The sequence below is a fragment of the Camelus ferus genome, chromosome 30, assembly GCF_009834535.1.
Source record: "Camelus ferus isolate YT-003-E chromosome 30, BCGSAC_Cfer_1.0, whole genome shotgun sequence".
NCBI classification, from domain to species: Eukaryota; Metazoa; Chordata; class Mammalia; order Artiodactyla; family Camelidae; genus Camelus; species Camelus ferus.
In genome coordinates, this window is record NC_045725.1 from 10,362,968 (window position 1) to 10,381,587 (window position 18,620).

At 41.9% G+C, this 18,620-nt stretch overlaps 1 protein-coding gene across 3 annotated transcripts; it reads right to left on the reverse strand.

Annotated features, from left to right (window-relative positions):
• Window positions 1-265: 265 nt before the first annotated feature.
• Window positions 266-15,314, reverse strand: SERPINB10 (serpin family B member 10). 3 transcript variants are annotated; one of them, XM_006192483.2, is made up of 8 exons: window positions 15,202-15,314; window positions 11,075-11,251; window positions 9,216-9,281; window positions 8,627-8,764; window positions 6,672-6,789; window positions 4,357-4,499; window positions 3,381-3,536; window positions 266-1,810 (listed from the first exon to the last, which is right to left on the reverse strand). In XM_006192483.2, exons 2-8 carry the CDS (start codon window positions 11,240-11,242, stop codon window positions 1,406-1,408), a joined length of 1,194 nt encoding a protein of 397 aa, XP_006192545.1. In that variant the 5' UTR covers window positions 11,243-11,251; window positions 15,202-15,314; the 3' UTR covers window positions 266-1,405. The 3 variants fall into 3 exon arrangements, with proteins under 3 accessions (XP_006192545.1, XP_032326395.1, XP_032326396.1); XM_032470504.1 differs by having other exon boundaries at window positions 15,197-15,287; XM_032470505.1 differs by lacking the exon at window positions 15,202-15,314 and adding an exon at window positions 11,777-11,915.
• Between the last annotated feature and the right edge of the window lie 3,306 nt (window positions 15,315-18,620).

The following is an 18,620-nucleotide window of genomic DNA, read 5'->3' on the forward strand; positions in this document are numbered from 1 at the left end:
GCTCATTAAACATTTTTAAATGAATGTCCGTTGAATCTTACTGATTTAAAGTTTCTAGTATCATCCTTTTTCCTCTTTCATTTGTTTGAAAAACGTTGTGTTTAATATAATCTGATTGTCAGCCTCTGATACAGAGTTATGCTGGTCTTTCTTTATCTTGACTTGGTTTTTATGCCCCCAGTTCACTTACCTACTTTCCTTTTGAGCCTGCAATGATACCTTGCATTTAAGGACTTTTAATTTAGTAGAACACAGACACGAGGGATTTCTTTCATTGTTTCTTAATGGCAGATGTTACGAAACAAAATGTTTCATAAAGGTATTATTGAATGTCATCTGTATTACAGTTTCCTATCTTTAGAACTAAAGCATAGGATCACTTTTTTTTTAATTCTATGATACCAAACTGAGATTTGATATAGAAAACACATTTTCTTGTACTAATTTATACACCATTCATGTCAGATCCATTTGAGGTAGCTTTCTCTTTAGTAGACGAAAATGGAAAAAGCAACCTAGAATGATGCAATCCATCTCTAAAATTAGAATAACATCTGAGACTACCAGTAAGCCTTGTGCATGCTCATTTTTAACAGAAATTAGAAAAACAGCCAATTTTATGGAGATACAGCATTACTAAGAATATCTTCTTATAACTAACAGTACATATTTATACAAATTAGAAATTTACTCTTCTAGTTCGTAAGATTTCTAAAACCAAGGACGTTAGTGTGACAACTTTTACACATAATAATTATTTTGAATAAAATTTTGATTTGGGAATAATTTTAAATTCACAGAAAAGTTTCAAAGTTAATACAGGGCATTCCCATACGCTTTTAACAGTTTCCCCTGATGCAAACATCTAGCAGTACCATGGTAAATTTTTTAAAACTCCAGATTTCATTTGGATTTCACTAGTTTTTCCATTTACGTCAACATAAGTATTTTTTAAATAGTTAGCAGGAAAAGGGGGTTTAATTTTACAGTGATCATTTATGAAGCATCGTAATAGTATTCTTGAGAAAATTCTTATTTACCAATGTTCACCTTTATAAATTTTTTTCTTTACTGAATGATGCATGTGAAATATAAGCAACAGTGAAAATACAGTGAGCAGGTAGTTCAAGAATTGTTAAGACATTCAATTGAATAACTGAATTTCTGAAATGTAAATAAAGGCCACCCTAAGATAAACTGTTAAAAAAAATAAAATTTGCCATTCTCTCTGGCTATATAGGACGATAGGATCACGAGAATACATTATTTCAAGGTATTTTTGCTAATATTTATATGTGAAGAAGAGGCAGGCGACAAACTCGTTTTCATTGTAATTGGGTTTTTCCATCCTGTGTGTATTTTTCACACTGTCGGATGCTCCCATTTGATGAGAGAGATGCAGGGTTTAAGGGAAGCAGAATCTCCCGTAGAATAGAATGCTATTAGTTTTGTTGTGCCTGATGAAGAAGAGGAATGGGTGGTCTGCGTTGAATTCCATGGAGGGGAGTTTCATTCGAAAGCTCACCTCACTGCCGGTACCAGCTGCGGCCTCCGTACCCTGTTCGTTTATTTCCACAAAAGACTTGTGGAAAACATTGGATAGAAATAGGTTTCTCTCCGTAGACATTCCTGAGAAATCAGCTTTGCTCTGGCTGAAGGCATCGCTCATCCCCATGCTGCTCAGGGTCGACTTGAGATCGTAAGTCTCTTCCAGCTTAAACTTGGGGAGATGCAGCTCCACATCATACAACTCCATCATGTCTGCGCTGGTCCACTCGCTCAGCTTCTCATAGGTGATGGCCTTTTCCAGCTGCAGTTTGGAGCCAAGGGGAGAAAGCATCAGAAATGTCAAAGTGGGGTGTGAAATACTGGGTGAGTGAGACTTTTAGGTGTTACACAAATGAGTTAGAACCACTCCCATTACCGAAGGTAACAAAGTACACACATTTGGAAATTCTTTGTTTATGATGAGCTCCTTCACACTGTTGCCCTGTAGTTTTGCAGATAAATAGTTCTCAGGATATAGGAGAATTAGACCTTGATTCAAAATGGAAATCCTCTGATAATATGCAAGACATCAACTGCACATCGATGAGGTAATGTGTACATCACTGTGAACATGCATTTAGATGTTGTGTACGCAAAAACATCTACTTTAGGACACGCTGTATGCCAGGGCACAAAAAAACATTAATTTTATTAACATAGGAGACAATTCTTTGAAAACAAAATCTAAGAAAAAATAACATGTCTGCACTCTATAATCACAATATGAAATTAGTGACTGTAAACAATGAAAAAACAGAAAGCAAAGCAAAGCAAAGAAAAACCCTCAAATCTTATTAAGAGTAATGACTTTTTTAGTAGTGGTTTTGAGGATACTTTTTCTCCTTTTTATATTTTAACTTTTTAAAACAATAAATATACATATACATACACATATGCATATGTATGTGTGAAAAAACAATGTTTAATTTTTTTTAATAACATGTCTGTTTCAAAGTACAGGATTTGGCTACTTGGGCAGTTTTCTAGATCCAAGTATTGCTATCAATGAGATATTTGTAAATGATGTACATTAATAATGTGACAGTATCTTTGGGTCAGGAACCTGAACTGTTAAAAAGAAAGTCTTATAAGGATGTAACTCTAATGGTTTAGTACCCACACTTGGTCTTATTTTTACCATCCTCTCCAGCCTCACAAATTTTATGACTCCATTTGGAAATCCTTTCTACGCACTAATAGGACAATGGAAACTTACAAAAGAACCTGGCACCCGTAAAAAATCAGACACTGTGCAAAGAAAGACAGACCACTAATTGCATGGGAAACTAGTGTTCAATTTAGACATGCGAATTGCTCAGAAATGTGGTCTCACCAAAGTTATGCCAGGCTTAAGAGAAATTTGACTGATGAACAACTTAAATAATACTTGAAGGTGTACTGATACAGACTGTATTTCCTGAAGAGTAGAAAATGTATACCGAAGGCTAGATTAATGCAAATGAATAAAAAAATCAATGTCCAATTAGGTAGGTCCTACCAGAGGAAATGCGAAGGCCTACACCAACTGAAAGCTCACCTATGATCAATCCGCATGGCTTTGTGACTGACAGCAAATAGCTCGGTCTGCTGTTTACGTGGCTGTTTTTGTGGTTACCGGATGCTAAAAGTATCTGTCAATTGCTTAACCCTTCTGAGGAATTACAGAGTTTTGCAACTCTTAAATGATCCTGTGGAAATGCAGTGCCTGGGGCTCAAGGTGTGTTGGGTGCTTCCTGTGCCGAAATTAAAGAACTGGGAGCTCATGTCTTCATGTTTCCCGGGAAGGGTGAACACTGGAACGGTCCTCACGTCAGACAGACGGATGCGTTTACCTGGTCCAGCCCGCTGATGTCTTCTGGCAGCAGTATGAGCAGGCTGAGGTCCCGGCTCTCATAATAGAGCTGAAGGCCCGTGGCTTGTGGCTTTTCTATGTGAAAAATTTCAAGTTTTTCTTTCATCGCCATCATTTGCACTGGTTTGCTTGTAGTCTGTAGGAAATAAGGAGCATTTTAGCAAACGTTGGCCCATCCGTTCCTCCCCTCGGAATCTGGACTGAGACCGAGCAGACCGGACTCTGGAATGGGTGGGTGGTCATGTTCTGCCACTGAGGACTGGGAGGCGGAGAAAGTTAGCCTTCAGTCTGAGAGGAGAGTGATGGGAGAAAGAGCTGAAAAGATAGGAAGTGAATCCCGAAAACATTCGAATCCTCATTTCCAGGCAAGGCCAAACCCCAGCTGCATCCCAGCCCTTAGACCCATCCCTCACCCTTCATTCATCTCCCTTGTTGCTGAAGTGAGTTCCTATGACAAAAACAGGTGTGTGATGTCCTCGCACAGAGAGAAACCTTAACGAAAGATACAAGATTTTAACATTTCTCTTTCTTTTACTTATGGAAAGGTGAGAGTTTGGCAGAAGATAGTACTAGGTTAATAGAACAAGAACAGAACTAGAAAGCGGGGAGTTTGCGGTTCTGGGTCTGGGAGCCTTCTAGCTTCAGCGTGCTGCTAGTCACCTCGCCACACTGCATTTCTGACCTGGGGAGTAAGTGCAGTAACGACCCTAGCTACCCTGCCACGGTTGCAGCAAGGACTGAGGAATGTAAAATGTGAATAGTCCATTCTCAGAGGGAAAAAAATGAAAGGGGAATTTCCAGGTGAGATGGAACTGGGGCTTTTAATTCAGCCACCCCTGCCCTAGTAAGAGCCAGAGTTTACAGGAACATGTAGTCAGAAAGAGGAGTGAATTTCAAATAGAATTCCCTTCACAATGCCAGGTAGAAATTCATACTGGTTACTAACAGGTTCTTACCTTGTTTATTCTGAAGGGCCTTTCGGTAGTATTTTGGATCAAAAATTGATGTTCCCAGATTCCTTTAAAGTAAAGGGCGTTCACCAGAACCATCCTGGTTGCAGAATTCACAGCATCGTCAGGTAGGAGATTCAGGATTTTTCCTATAAGAACAAAAGGACAGATTTCAAATGACACAATTGTAGCCTGGTGAAGCACCACATTAGAAAGATGGTGATTATGAAATATTATTAAATGGTAACTTCTTGTATCCGCCAATGATCCAAACTAGGAAGTTGGTATTGATAGAATACTGTAAGAAGATCCTAAATTTCGTATGTTGTTGCAATAAAGACCCCTTTTTCTGGACCAGAAATCAATCCAAGAGCCCAAGTTGCATTTAGTTGTCATTTCCTCTTAGTTCCCTTTACTCTGAGACAGCTCCTCATTCATTCTTTTTCTCTCATGACTTTTGAAAAAAAACTTGTAGAATGTCCCTCCATTCTTGGTTCGAATTTGTCTGATGCTTCCTCAAGATTACACTGAGGTTATGCTTTTTTGTGACAATATTACTGTTGTGGGTTCAATTGTGTCCTCCAGAAACAGATGTTCAGCCCTGACCCCCAGAACCTGTGAATGCCCTGTGATCGTATTTGGAAATAGCATCTTTGCAGATGAAATCAGTCAAAAGGAAGTCGTCCTGGATTAGGGTAGGCTCTAATTCAGTGACGGGTGTCCTTACAAGAGGAGGGAAATCTGAACAGAGACACACAGAGAGGAGGCAGGTATGTAAAAACACAGAGGCACAGGAGAGACAAAGAAGAAAGTTGTGTCAGCACAGGCAGAGACTGGAGAGGTGTGTTTAGAAGCCAAGGATGGCCAGCAACCACCAGCAGCTGGGAGAGAGGCGCAGAGCAGTTCCTTCCCTGGAGCTCGCTGGCGCTTTCAGAGGGAGCAGGGCCCTGCAAACACCTCAGTTTCAGACATGCAGCCTCCAGAACTATGAGAGGATGTATTTCCGTTGTTTTAAACCACCCAGTTTGTGGTCTTTTGTTATGGCGGCCCTCAGAATCTAATGCAACCACAGAAGTAACCTGGTGTCCTTCTCAATTAATTGTATCAGGAAGTATAGGATATCCATATGTCCCATTCCTGGTGACATTAGCTTTGATGACTTGATGTCTCCAGGTTTCTCCACTGTCAAATTACTTTTTTTTCCCTTCATAATTAATAAGTATCTGGTGGGGAGATACTTTGAGACTATATAAAGTCTTGTTTCTCATCAGTCTTTTGCCCGCTTAGTTTAGCATCCATTGATAATCTTGCCTGAAACAGTGATTTCTGTGGTGTTTGCCAAATGGTGATTTTCCATTTCCATCATTCCCTCTACGTTTATTAATTTGAATTCTACCGGGAGGAAGAGCTTTTCCTTCCCCTCCACTTACTGGGGTATTCAATTATTGATTTATGTCAGAATAGACTCATGGATATTTGTTTCACTTTATGGGTTATAACTCATTACTGTCATTATTTATTTTGTTGCTCAAATGGTCCCAGGTTTGGTGATTGCAAACTGGAACAATGAGGGTACTCAGTAAATGCTGACTTATCTGTAATTCTCAAACCAGACTTACTTTTGGATGAATCCAAATCAGGCATAAGTTAAGTATGATGGTCACTCTTGCCTCACCATGGTTTCTGAGTCACTAATTCAGTGAAAAAGGAACTGAGAATTTAGGGCTGCCAACATCTACAATTCATTTCAATAAACATCAACATTCTGAGCAACTACCATGAGCAGGACTGTTCTGCGTTAGTGATTCAAAGCTGAAGGTCTATAAGGTAGTGTTATTGCAGTCGGGGTCCTTGAGTCTAGTGAGGGAGGCAGGGGCTCCCACAGTGAATTTCAGTGGCAGTGTGGTAAGTGTCAAGGTACAGGTTCCCACAGAGTGCTGTGGGGCCAAGAGGAAGGCTCTGAGCCCAGCCCGGGAGCCAGCAGCTTCCTGGAGGACATTATGCCTGAGTGAAGCCCTGAGGAGTTATCCAGTGGCAGTGAAATGGCTGGGCGGGGCAGGGCAGAGAAAAGTGTTTCCGACAGAGAGAATGCATGTGCAAAGTCCTGGGGTCAGGAGGCAGCACAGGGAGTTCCAGGGACTCAGTGCCACTTGGAATTCCTGAAGTGTCAGTATTAATCAGAGAATGACAAGCGTTGAAGTGGAGAGGCAGGCAAGTCTCCACGGTCATGCTGGGCATGCACTTACACGTAACACAAATCCAAAATAATAAAACGATATGGGGTAGGAAGCACACTGGGGAGCCCCGTGGAGAGAGCTTACCTTCCGTCTGGCTTTCAACCCAAGAGTTGATCTCCTTCCTGATTTGGTCAGGAGCTTCCATAAAGTTCACTGACTGTGGCTCTGCACCAAAGTAGGTTTTCATGTCTTCTAAATATTTCTGGAAGATACAAGTAAAATCTCTTTATGTAGAATGTTCCCCAAACTGAGAAATCAAGTCTTTTTCATTCTATCAAAAAGAACCAGCTAGATGGACAGTTGCAAACCTATTGTTCCCTGAAGTCTTCTCACTCCCTCCAGCTTTGGTTAAAAACTAAACACAGCCTCTGTAAACTCAGCTGAGCACTGCCCAGCCATGCAGAGCTCCAGGTGGAGAGGGGAGGCCTGCCTCCCACAGTCCTGGAGCTTCCATGGCCTCGCCTGTTTTCACTCGTCCCCGGGAACTGGGGATGCAGGAGAAGGGAGCATTCTAGGAACCCCAGGAGTTGAGTGTCCCCAGCTAAGGGGCCCTGGGACTTGTCCTTGGCTCTCTGTGGCAGAGATGGAGCCAGATTGAGACCTGTGGGTCCGGCAACTGCTGGCTGCGGACTCTACACACCCAAGAACCTGGGGAGGGCTTTCTGAGGGAAAATATGTGCCGCCATGAAAACTGATTTCTAAGAATGGTGAAAGGTTTCATGGGGCATTCTAAGGAAAAGAAGCAGGCCTCCTCCCGGCCCTCTGATGTTGTCCCCGGGGGCCGTCATCCTGAGGGGCTGTAACCAAGGTCACTGCGTGGGAGGACTGTGCCTTGGAACATAATCTGTTCCTCAGAGCAGCTGTGGGATTCCTTCAGTTTATGACTTTATGGAGGAATTGTGTGCAGTAAAAAATGGTGAGTTAATTTATCTGTCAGAAAGTTGTTTGGAGATTATGAAGCCTCGGCTCTGTAGAATTTATAATCTAGTAAAAAGAAAACTTAAAGCTTCTCAAGGTACCATTCCTCGTCCTGACTCATGGGTTCTGATCAGTCTCTCTGAGCGCGTCCAGGGTTGTGGATATTTTGAACGACAGGCCACTTTGTATCTCTGTGCGCTTCTTTTCACCAAGCGCCCACCCAGCTCAATCATCTCTCCTACTTCTGAACCAAACCTGCGTCCAGGAGGCTCCTCCCAGTATATACAATGTCTTTGTGACTTGACTTGGCTGCTTTTTTGCCTTTAGTAATAACAAAGCCCAGGTCTTGAACTCCCCAGAATTAGCTGGGTATGGGCCAGGATGACACTGCATTAAGTCACAAGATGGCTTTCTTTTTCTATTGCTGTCCCTTTACCCTATTCAGTTTCCTTACTCTCTCCTCACTGGGCATCTGGGTCATCCGGCTCTCTTCTGAAATGTGCCAAAGGGTGTGATGGATAAATGTGAAAGAAGTCAATGTCTGGCCTGGTTTGGGGTCAGCCCCTTGGGTCTGAACTGAGGATGAAGGCATGGTTTGCACTGCGGGATCTCAGCCATCAGAAAAGAAAAGTTGATATTATTCCACGTGAAGAATCTTTCCTAAAGTCGCTAAAATCATGATGTGAAGTGACTCATCTGATCCCAAAGTCAGCTTTCCTCGAGTCCGCCGTCTCCAGCCACGCTCCTGTGACCACACCACCCCCTGCCCCTTCAGACTTACAGTACTGGGTTATTCTATAACTTCTGCTCCATCTCCCATGAAACAAATGTTGGCCCAGGGATTATCTAAACCACATTTCTATGCACGTTTGTGGGTTGTTCCTGGGGTGGACCCCCTTCTTCTGAGCAGAAAGATCTGATCACTAGATCTGGTTTGACATACATTATTGGTTTCCATTACAACTTGACACATCGGTTGGTCTAAATGTTTTATCAGAAATACTGACCACATACACCATATACAGTAAGATTGTCCCTGGGATCCCTAGAGAAGTGTAGAGTTTGTTGATCGGTCTCATATGGCTCTTTCTTTCCTATCAGCCTACAATGTTTGCACTTACTTTGTGAAACGGGTAAGTTCTCTCCCCGTAGATCCTGTTGGCAGTTTTGAGTAGGCAGGCGTTGCTGGGACTGGTGATTTCTGAGATAAGCATCTGGAAATCAGAGTGTATTTCTTCAACCTTGCCTGAGTGTAATTCCTTTAAAAGATAAATTGGTCAAATAAAAATGTTGAACAAGAACTACGTATCTATGAACAACTTATAGTAAAAGAAACAATTTGACCTACTACAAACAGAAGTTGAAATCGATTGTATGGTAGATAAAAATTTTTTTCTTAAATATTATCCGTGCAGGAATGCAAAAGTCGTTGGGGCATCGTCTTCACGTTGAGTTTGCAAAGGCAAGAGCGAGGTTGAAAGTGGAGTAGTTTTGAAGGAGACGCAAAAGGAGAGATTAAGGGGGAAGAACATGACCCATGACCCTTCCAATAAGTCTAGACATTTTGTACTCTGGAAATTTTCCATAATTTTAGCATGTGCTTCTAAGAAACGTTACCTATTGAAGGTTGCTAAAAGTAGCCACTAAAATACACGTGCTAAAAGTACTTTCTCCTTGTATATCAAACAGATATTAAAAAATAAAACATACCATTTTCCTTTTCTTTTCACTGTCAGGACAAGATTTGCTGTCCTGGTCTCTGCTAAATTGTAGAACCTGTAATTTTAGTAAAGAGGGAATATGTGAGCACACTTTGCAGTGATGTAATCGTATGAAATACACATCAGTAACTACAAGCCAGCCATCCCTATACCTACAAAACCTATGATTAATGAGCCAAGGGGGCTCTGATTTGGCTGAGATGGTGTGTCACATGAACTAACAGAGTAAGCCAAGAGCTGCTTTTAAATAAATGTTTAAGTCGAATGTAAGTTGCCAGTCTCTTTAATACTTTTTATGGGATGTTGAGGATGTTGTTGGGAATAACCTTAGAGGTAAGAGTCTCCTGTTTTCTGTTTCATTTTTATCTGTAGTTGTTTTGAAAAGAAAGCTAGGTGTTCGACTGAGAGCATCAGTTAGACACTTCAAGCAAAAGCCACCAGTGCCCCAATTATCGGGAAAAATCAGAAATTTCAGTTGTTTTTCCTACTTAAGTGTTCAGTTCTCACTGCCTACCACTACGTGACATATGGAGACAGAGTCCTTGTCTTCGTCCCAGCAATTCATGTGAAAGTTAACAGGAAGGATGTGGGCTTTAGTTTCCTCTAAATCGTACAACGAGAAAAGTCAGCACAACAGTAATTCCATCTTCCACATGCATCCTGGACCCAGATTCAGAATAAGGAATGAAGTGTGTTTTACCAAAGCTTCTGCTGACACATGGTGACAGACGGTAACCACTTGCCCAGGGAAATAAAGGGGAGCATAGGCAACTGAGTCTCAGTTGCACACTGAAGCTGTTAAGAAACACTGAAATAGAAGAAGGGCGAGCAACACCCAGCAATATGTTTATACATAGTGGACCCAAATTGGAATCCATCTTAAGATTAAGTCTGTCACCTGCATGGCGATAGCCTTAATAATTAGCCTCATAATAATCAGCCAGTTTTTAACTAGCTGTGAACCAGAATTTTCCTGTGAACCAGAATTTTGTTTTCGCTGTTTTTAAACCACTCAATATCTTATAAATTACAAGAATAAGGGGGATATGCTAGGCCCAAACTGACAGATCATGCATTCTGGCTGCCTCATTCTGAATTCCTAGCTGTGTTCATCTCCATACTTGGCACAGAGGGCACCCTCTTGGGTGGAAATTCTGTCACTTGGCCTTTTGATTATTGTGTGATTTAGAACTGCGCTGACTCTTTTCTTTTTTTATTTTTATTTAACACACACATACTTACATGTTTACACATGCACAAATGTATATACACATATATGGCTACTATATGTTTTGCTAAGGCTACACACACATACACATATACACACTATATTAATTTTGTTTTGCTCTATTAATGCTCTTAATGGGTTCTTTAAATTCATCCAAACAAGGATTGAACAACAAAAAAAAAATAACCCAAAAAAAGCAGAAGGAACAGAATTCACCTGATTTTTCTATTTGTGTCTTCAAGAAAATCCTTCTGAGAGTAGAACGATGATGACTAACTCTGTTATTTAAAATATGAGCCATTACTTTCTTGAAATATTTTAATAATCAAAATAAAATTGTTTTTGGTGTTGAGTCAAACTTAATAATCTCATCGTCTCTCCATCTGATTTTGCTAGAGAACACAGGTTCTTCAATGGTTTTCCTAGAAACAGTTTTCAAGTTGACTCACTTTCTCAGACTTCTTTTTATGGTCTAGAAATTATTTTAAGTATGTCTTTTATTTTGGAGGATGTAGTTGTAAAACATGGGCTATTTGGGTTTCAGGAGAGAAATGAAGATAAAAGGCGAGAAAAGCATTTCGTTTTAAGGCAACAGAAGGATGATGGACCTTTCTACTCACCTGGGCCATTTGGGCTGCAGTGGTACCTCTGGTGCCCAAATACACCATGGCCAAGGAGGTTGAGGTGCCCCAGGGAGAAAAGAAGATATTTTTACCCTCAGCAGATTCAGCTAGCTTTTTGCTAAACTCCAGAGCAAATTGGTTGATTGATTTTGCTAGAGAGTCCATTGGGAAAATCTAAGAAAAATAAAGCAGAGTTACAGGACATGTTAATAATCCCTCCCATTTATTTTTACTTTTGTAAAAGGATTTGTTAGCTTCCACAATTATCTTTTTGTAAATCACCTTTCATTAAAATAACAAAAGAATATATTATGCAATTTGATTATATATATATATACACACACACACACACAGTCGTAAGAGCTGGATGAACTTTAGGAAAATTTCATTCCAACATTATTTTAAATACCAGAAAACTGAGTGCAGAGAGTTTAAGAGAATTGCCTCAAATTCTAAAGCTAATGCACACGAGGAACGGTTAGATTCTTGTGAGTTAGTGGCTCCTTGTTGAGAAAGCCATGATTTTAAAAAACCAGGTCTCCCACCTCTCAGCCCAGTGTTTGTTTTCCATACACCACATCCCTGCTGACTTTACATAGTAAATGAGAAATAATTTTACATCTTCTCAACATAAGACTTTTTCTCACTCATCTTTCATCCATATTTTCACACTTTTTAACCTTGTTTATTCCTTCACACCTTGGTATGTGATATCCTGATTCCTGGAATACCTCGATCCTCCGTGATTCTATTAAAATCCAGCTCCATTTCCGCTCCTCTTTTCCTTTGGAGGCTTGTCCTGACCTTTCAGGTGCAGTATGTCCACCACCAAAGTCCCACAATACAGCTTTTGCCACTTGCTTGGCGTTCACCACACTGCTGGTTCTGTTGCCATCTTTCTATCTTTCTGTTACCCCAAAAGGGGCAGGGAAAAGACCCCAGTTCTTGTCACACCCGAAAGAAATCAGACAGGAGTTGGAGCGTTGTCTAGCGAAAGATTTTAAAGGATTTGTTTCGGAAAGGGAAAAGTACCCCTCCAAGAGCGGGAGGCGGGCTGACCCAGGGGAGGATGCGCAGCGGTCTCTGCTTGGTCCCATTTTGCACCCTCGCTTAGAGGTGGTCTCTTGATTGATTGACAGCTCTTGCCCCTGGAGTGCTTAGTCACGCTGGGCCCCTTCTGCGCATGTCCTTACCCATGATGCACCGAGACAAACCCAGCGCGGGGGCCCAGACCGCAGTGATGAGCACGTCGCAATGAGCGCTGCATCCTGTCCCGTTAGGTTGTCGCTGCCGCGCAGTCGTGGCTGTCAGGTTCTAACCGGTTTCTTGCTGACACTCATTTAGAGGAAGTCAAGCCCCTTTATGCCGAAGGCGGGAAAACGCCATCCTCAGGACCGTCCTCCCTCTCCTCCACCTTATCTGCCTGGTGCCCCCGCTTGTGCACCTAACATTTGCAACTCCAGGTAAGTTGTCTGAGAGCTCAGTTTTCTCACTCTGCTCAGTGCATCCAGCAGCGCCTAGATCGGGACTTTGCGTAAAATGGAGACTTACAGATACTTCTTTATTTCTTTTAATTCTTTGGGCTCTAGCCACAGTGTTTTAATCTATTTGAACTTAAAACCTTTCACAATTTAGTGTAAATGCTTTCAGAGAAGTAGAGAAGCCAAGACTATTGCCTTTATTCTCACTCACTTGAGACCCTCTGAAGCCAGTCTTCGTGAACAGAGGAACTCAGCCTTTCTCATTTTTTAAAACATTATATTCAACTTCTAAATTTCACCTCTAATTACCCTGATATTTTAATTTAAGTCCTTTAAGATTGAGTCTCTATCAAAGAAATAGCAAGTTCAATCTATTATCATTTTATACCCAAATAATTTCTATAAATGTTTAAATGATTAAAAAGAGACCAAATTCATAGGCCGAGAAACTCCCATTACTTCCAGACTTGTGTAGAACTTGGTCTTGCGCTGACATCACCTGGCCCTCTGAAAACCCTAGGATGAGAACTTTAGAAAAGTCAGGAGCTCTCTCTAGTCAAATGGTTGAATCAAGGCAGAGGCGTCTGTAGACAAAGTTTTGGTTTCATCGTGACTTGGATTAGCAGTGATACTGTTGAAATCCCTCCTAGTCATAGGCTTACGCTTAACCAGACAGCTTCCCAGCCTCGAAACCATGCCTAATCGTAGCTCCCAGCTACTCCAGTAGCTGACGACCACCCTAGGCTAGGCTCACATTGTTTGATTAAAGAAAAAAGCAACAACTCTAGTTCTGTAGTAATTCTACACCTTCATAAAATATTCAAAACGCATGCAAATACCTTTTCTTAACAAACCCAGTGCCGTCTTGGAAATAACCTCCCTATATTCTTTACAGCTATACTTATTCAAATGATGCTTCGTTTGCTGTCTATGTATTAAGCTCTGTCTCTTTAGAACTCATGAAGTATATTCATATGGAAAACGCTTGCCTCCGTAGTCAAACCATATTCACCAGGGAAGGAGAAACTACTGCTTCAGGGCTAAGGGTTTTTATCTTTCTACCTACGATTTATGGTTATTCTAGAGTTTAGTTACTTGCAACAAATTTCTCTAGAATGATTCTAATGAAAGAGATCACTCCTTATGGAAAATTAATACCCAGTTCTCTTCAGCGTCAATAATTCTCTCATTAATATCATCATTAATATACCAGGTATAGCTCAGAGCATACAAGGAAAACAATTCCTGCCTTAAAAAAAAAAAAAGAAAAAGAAAGAAATTTATAAGTGCTAAGCTGGCTGTTGAAAAAATTTCACCCAGCAGTGAAAAGTGCTTTCTGAAGGCTACAGATTTGAGGATGAGATTTTACATGAAATAGTGTATCCATTACGGGGATTGAACAGTGATCTTTTCAGAGAAGGCGATAAATATCTAGATCAGAAGCCTGCTGTGCCATTTTCAGAATGAATTTTTTTTTGCAGTTTTCAGGAGTTACATAGATCTGTCAGTTACGTGTGTGTGTGTGTGTGTGTGTGTGTGTGTGTGTGAAGTATCTAAAATCTCAATCTGTAAAGGGGCTTAGCTAGAGAAACATGAAAGTAAGAATAGCTTCATTCATCAGAATGTCTCATCCTAGATACACATACTCCCAGCACATCAGAGTCAGAAAGAACCTTGGAATGCCTCTAGTGGGGTTGCCTCATTTTATCTGCTGGAAAACAAAGGCCCAGAGAGGTCAAAAGTGCTGAGTAACATACACAGTGAAGTCACAGCAGAGTTATCGCTGCAGTCCCATTCTCTGGACTCTGAACACAAATGCCTTTGTCATTATAGCTTATTGTCTTTAAGGTTTTAGTGGTAGAAGGGCAGGATTGGGCAATGAAAGAGGATGAACAGGAGGAGGAAGGAGAGAGGGAGGAGGAAGTGGGAAGGATTCTCATCCACTTTGCCATTACAGGGTACTCAAGGCGTCCCGACTGCCCGAAGATACTGATGACACTGCCTAGCTCATGGAGCTGTGCGTGTCAGAGGATGACGTCCCCCAACCCCAGCACTTCTCTGTTCCCCTAAAGCCCTTTCAGAGGGAATTCACAGTTCGGGGTGTTTTATGATGAGCATCTAGTATAAAGTTAGGAGCTTAGATTATTCCATGGAAGAGAAGAAAGCTAATGGCCCATGCAGTGGGGGCCCAGACTGGAAGGTGGGGGAGGTGAAGGGGAGACAGTCAAATCATCAATTTCCTACATTAAAGATAATAGTAATGATAATAATAGGGTGAAATTCACGTTGCCAAGTGCACTCTTCTGAAGGGTGTTGGCTCAGTAATTCTAAGAGTGTCCGATTACTCTTTGCCTATGCTGACAGATACAGAGGTGGCAAAATCCAGAAATGTGACTCCAATCATAGTTTCACAATTGACAGTAGAACAGTTTCTCTAACATCTTTGTAAAGGAATGTTCTCTCCTGCTTAGCCCTCTTTCCAGTACAAACTGGCTCAGGGCTAAATCGCTCAGACTTGCACAGAGCTCTTGGGGGACGGTCTGTGTCTGTTATTTCTGTCTAGGGGTCTCGATCATTTGCTATTTAGCTAGGCACTGCAACAAAGAAAGAAAACTTTTTTAAACAAATAAATACTTACAATACCTTGTTTTCGTCCACTGGAGCAGAGCTGGCGGTGGGTTCCTTTAGTAAGAGACTGTGGCTGGGCTGAGTAACTTTTAACCATAGAAATTAATTTTTTTAAAAATTCTAGCACCACCCTTTTCTCATCCCCACCCTCTGATTCACTTGCACAAGCCCATGCACTCTTCCTTTCAAGTTTATCTTGGCCAGAGGCTTAAATGAAAAGACAGAAAGATAGTCAAGGTTTTGCTTGAATGACTTCATTACCCACATTTTCCATGTCTGTCTGCAGGTAGAGACCTGAATTCTGACAAATCGTAGCTCCCACTTCCCTGGCTTAATGTCTTCTCTCGTCTGCCAGCTGGCAGCAGTTAGTGGTTTTTCCCCAGCCAGACTTTTTTTTCCCAGCAAAAATAGAAAGCTTCAAATTAGTGGAATAATAACGGGCAATGAAATGGAGATTATCGGTGAGCTGTTTACTGTTAAAATGTTAAACTTTCTCATAAGGTACCAAGTGAAGCATCCAGCAGACGCTTCTGCTCTTCTTACTTGGATGTTGGCGTGGAACCCCAAGCATAACTCCAGCTAGTTCCACGTCTGTTGTCCCCGCCTCAGGGACATGGGGTCTGCGTCCGTGGTTTAGACACAGTTCCTGGGTCAAATGTTGGCTCGTCACTTTCTGGTTCTCTTTTATTTCTCCCAGTGAATGTTCCTCCTTATTTTTAGTCAGAGGAAACAGCAGGTAATGGTTTCGTCATCTGTCACGGGATGCAGGTACATGGAGGAATGAGGACGGGAGCGGAGAAGAGATGGGAATGGAGGACAGTCCAGAGGGGACTGAGGGAGGGGAGATTGTTGTAACGCATCTGTGTGTTTTTTCTTCACGCGGTTTCTATTTTCCTCTTCATGACACGGGGAAAATGGGGCACAAGAGGATGGCTGTGTCCCAGGTCTAAGTCGAGTCCCTGGGACGCACCCCGCCAAGTGAAGGTCGTTGGCTTCACACAGGAAAGAATTCAAGAGTGAGGCACAGTACAGTGAAGGCAGTTTTATTCCGGGGGATACGTACTCCATAGACAGAGCCCAGGCCGTCTCAGAGGCCAGAGAGTCCACGAGGCCTGGGGGTGGGTAAAGCAAAAGCAGATTGACACGCTCCAGAGACAGAGTGCAGGCGGGCAAGAGAAAAGGCGGGGTGGGGGGGAGAGAGCTGGGGTGGTTCGTTTTTATGGGCTCGGTAACTTCATATGCTAACAGGTGGGAGGGTTATTCCAGCTGCTTTGGGGAAGGGGCAGGCATCCCAGGACTCGGCCATCACCCATTGTTGGACCTTTGCTGGGCAGCCTTGCAACTGTCCCGGCACCTGTGGGAGGGCCAGTTAGCAGCTATTGTATCTTAGCGGATATTGAAGTTCCAGGTCTGCTGGGAGCTGAATCTTCTACTAACTCAGGGCTAACTCGCTGTGTCATTCTTTTCATGGTTGCGCCCTGCACCCTCTGAGTGGGGTGCACAATTCTGGTAGACTGGCTCGGAGTGTAGTATTCGCATGCTGATGTGGAACCCAGAGCAGAGGGTTGCTCCAGAGCTCGCTGGGCAGTGCTCCTTGTGTCTGGACCTTCCGTGGAGCCTGCCTGACATGTGCTGGGCAGAGGTTGTTGTCCACGGAGGCTTCCAGATTGTTATCAGCTGAAAGTGTCGCATGCAGGCTCCAGAAGGAGGGACTGCCAACCTGACTGACAGTGGCTCACCAGACAGTGACTTGGGCTGTGTCACCGCACAGCTCTGGCTATTTGTGTTACATCAGATGCTTCGATGTAGACTCTGGGGAACCAGCCAAGAAATTGTTTCATCCCCTCTAAAAGCACAGACTTAGTTTTACTCATTTGTCCCACAAACCTTCTGATTCCATTCATACTTACCTCTTGATTAAAATCTTTAACCTACAATGAGAAAGCATATGAAAAAGAGTATGTATATATATATATATATATATATATATATATATATATATAACTGAATCACTGTGCTGTACACCAGAAACTAACACAACATTGTAAATCAACTCTGCTTCAGTAAAAAAATAAAATAAAACCTTTATATACAGATATATTACCTATGTTGGTAAACTTTTGGTTCTGCATTATTTTGTTGCCTGTTTGAAGGGAGCAGAAAAAGAGAAAGAGGTAGTTGTGTCCTAAGTTAATAATAGAATAGTATTAGCACAATTCTGTGTGTTGCTGTCGTTAGTTGTGGCCTACCATCTGTCTGTTTAGCAATATGTACAGACGTTACTAATGGGGATGGAGGAACAGGAACCATATGAATGGGGAACAGGGGTTGGGGGGAGAGTGTCTGCTCTAGTCTCTTATGATGTTTGATGTTCAGACTGCATGAATTTATTAGGTATTCAAAAAAACTTCCAAAACAGAAAGAAGAACTCCAGGTGCATCAACATGATCTAATAGGGACCCCGCAGAAGAGAGTAAATACCATGGGGCAGAGACAACTGAGTGATAATGGTTGTCTGTTCAGTTTGGGCTGCGGGACACCACTGACGGGGTGGTTTAAACAGCAAACATTGTTTCTTTCTCGCAGTTCTGGGGGCTGAAAGTCTGAGGTCAGGGCACCAGCGTGGCTGGCTGGGTTCTTGGCGAAGGCTCTCTTCTTGGTTCACATACGCTGCCTACTTTTTGTGTGCTTACTTGGTTGAGAGCTCTGGTCCCTTCACTTCCTTATAAGGACACCAATTACATCATGGGGACTCACCCTCATGACCAGTTCTAACCCTAATTACCTCCCAAACACCTCACGTGCAAATAGCATTACATTGGGGATTGAGATTTCAAGACAGACGTCGGAGGGACCCAGACATTCAGGCCGTAGCAATGACTGAGACTGTCCGGAACTGAAGCAAGATACAAGTTTCCAGGTGACAAGCATCTACTGATGAGCAAGATAAAATTTTAAAACAGTTTTAAAATGCTCTTAATACAGTGAAGTATCAAGAACACCATCAAGAACAAAAATAAGATTATTAAAACTACAAGAAGCAAGAATTACCTGGATATCGACTTTCTCATCTGCCACTTTGGTACCAGAATAATAAAATTGTACCCTTAAAAAGTGCTGAGGGATGCTTTGAACCTAGAATTGTACACCTGTGCTCTAATTCAATAATGACGGCAAAGTATGACTATCTTAGGACTCACAGCAGTTCAGAAAGTTACTACTTACTGCCTTGCTGAATGAATTATTAAAGTACATTTTAAAAATGAATCTAATTGTAAGTAGGAAAATGCAAGGAAGAACCCTTAATTGTCAAGAATGTCTGATTTGGAGGAAATACACCACAATTCAAGCCTTAAAAAAATTAACTGAAAAATTTTCTAGGATTCTCTGTTCGACCAGCTGACAGTGAGGCAGTTTTATTGCTGGCAGAGATA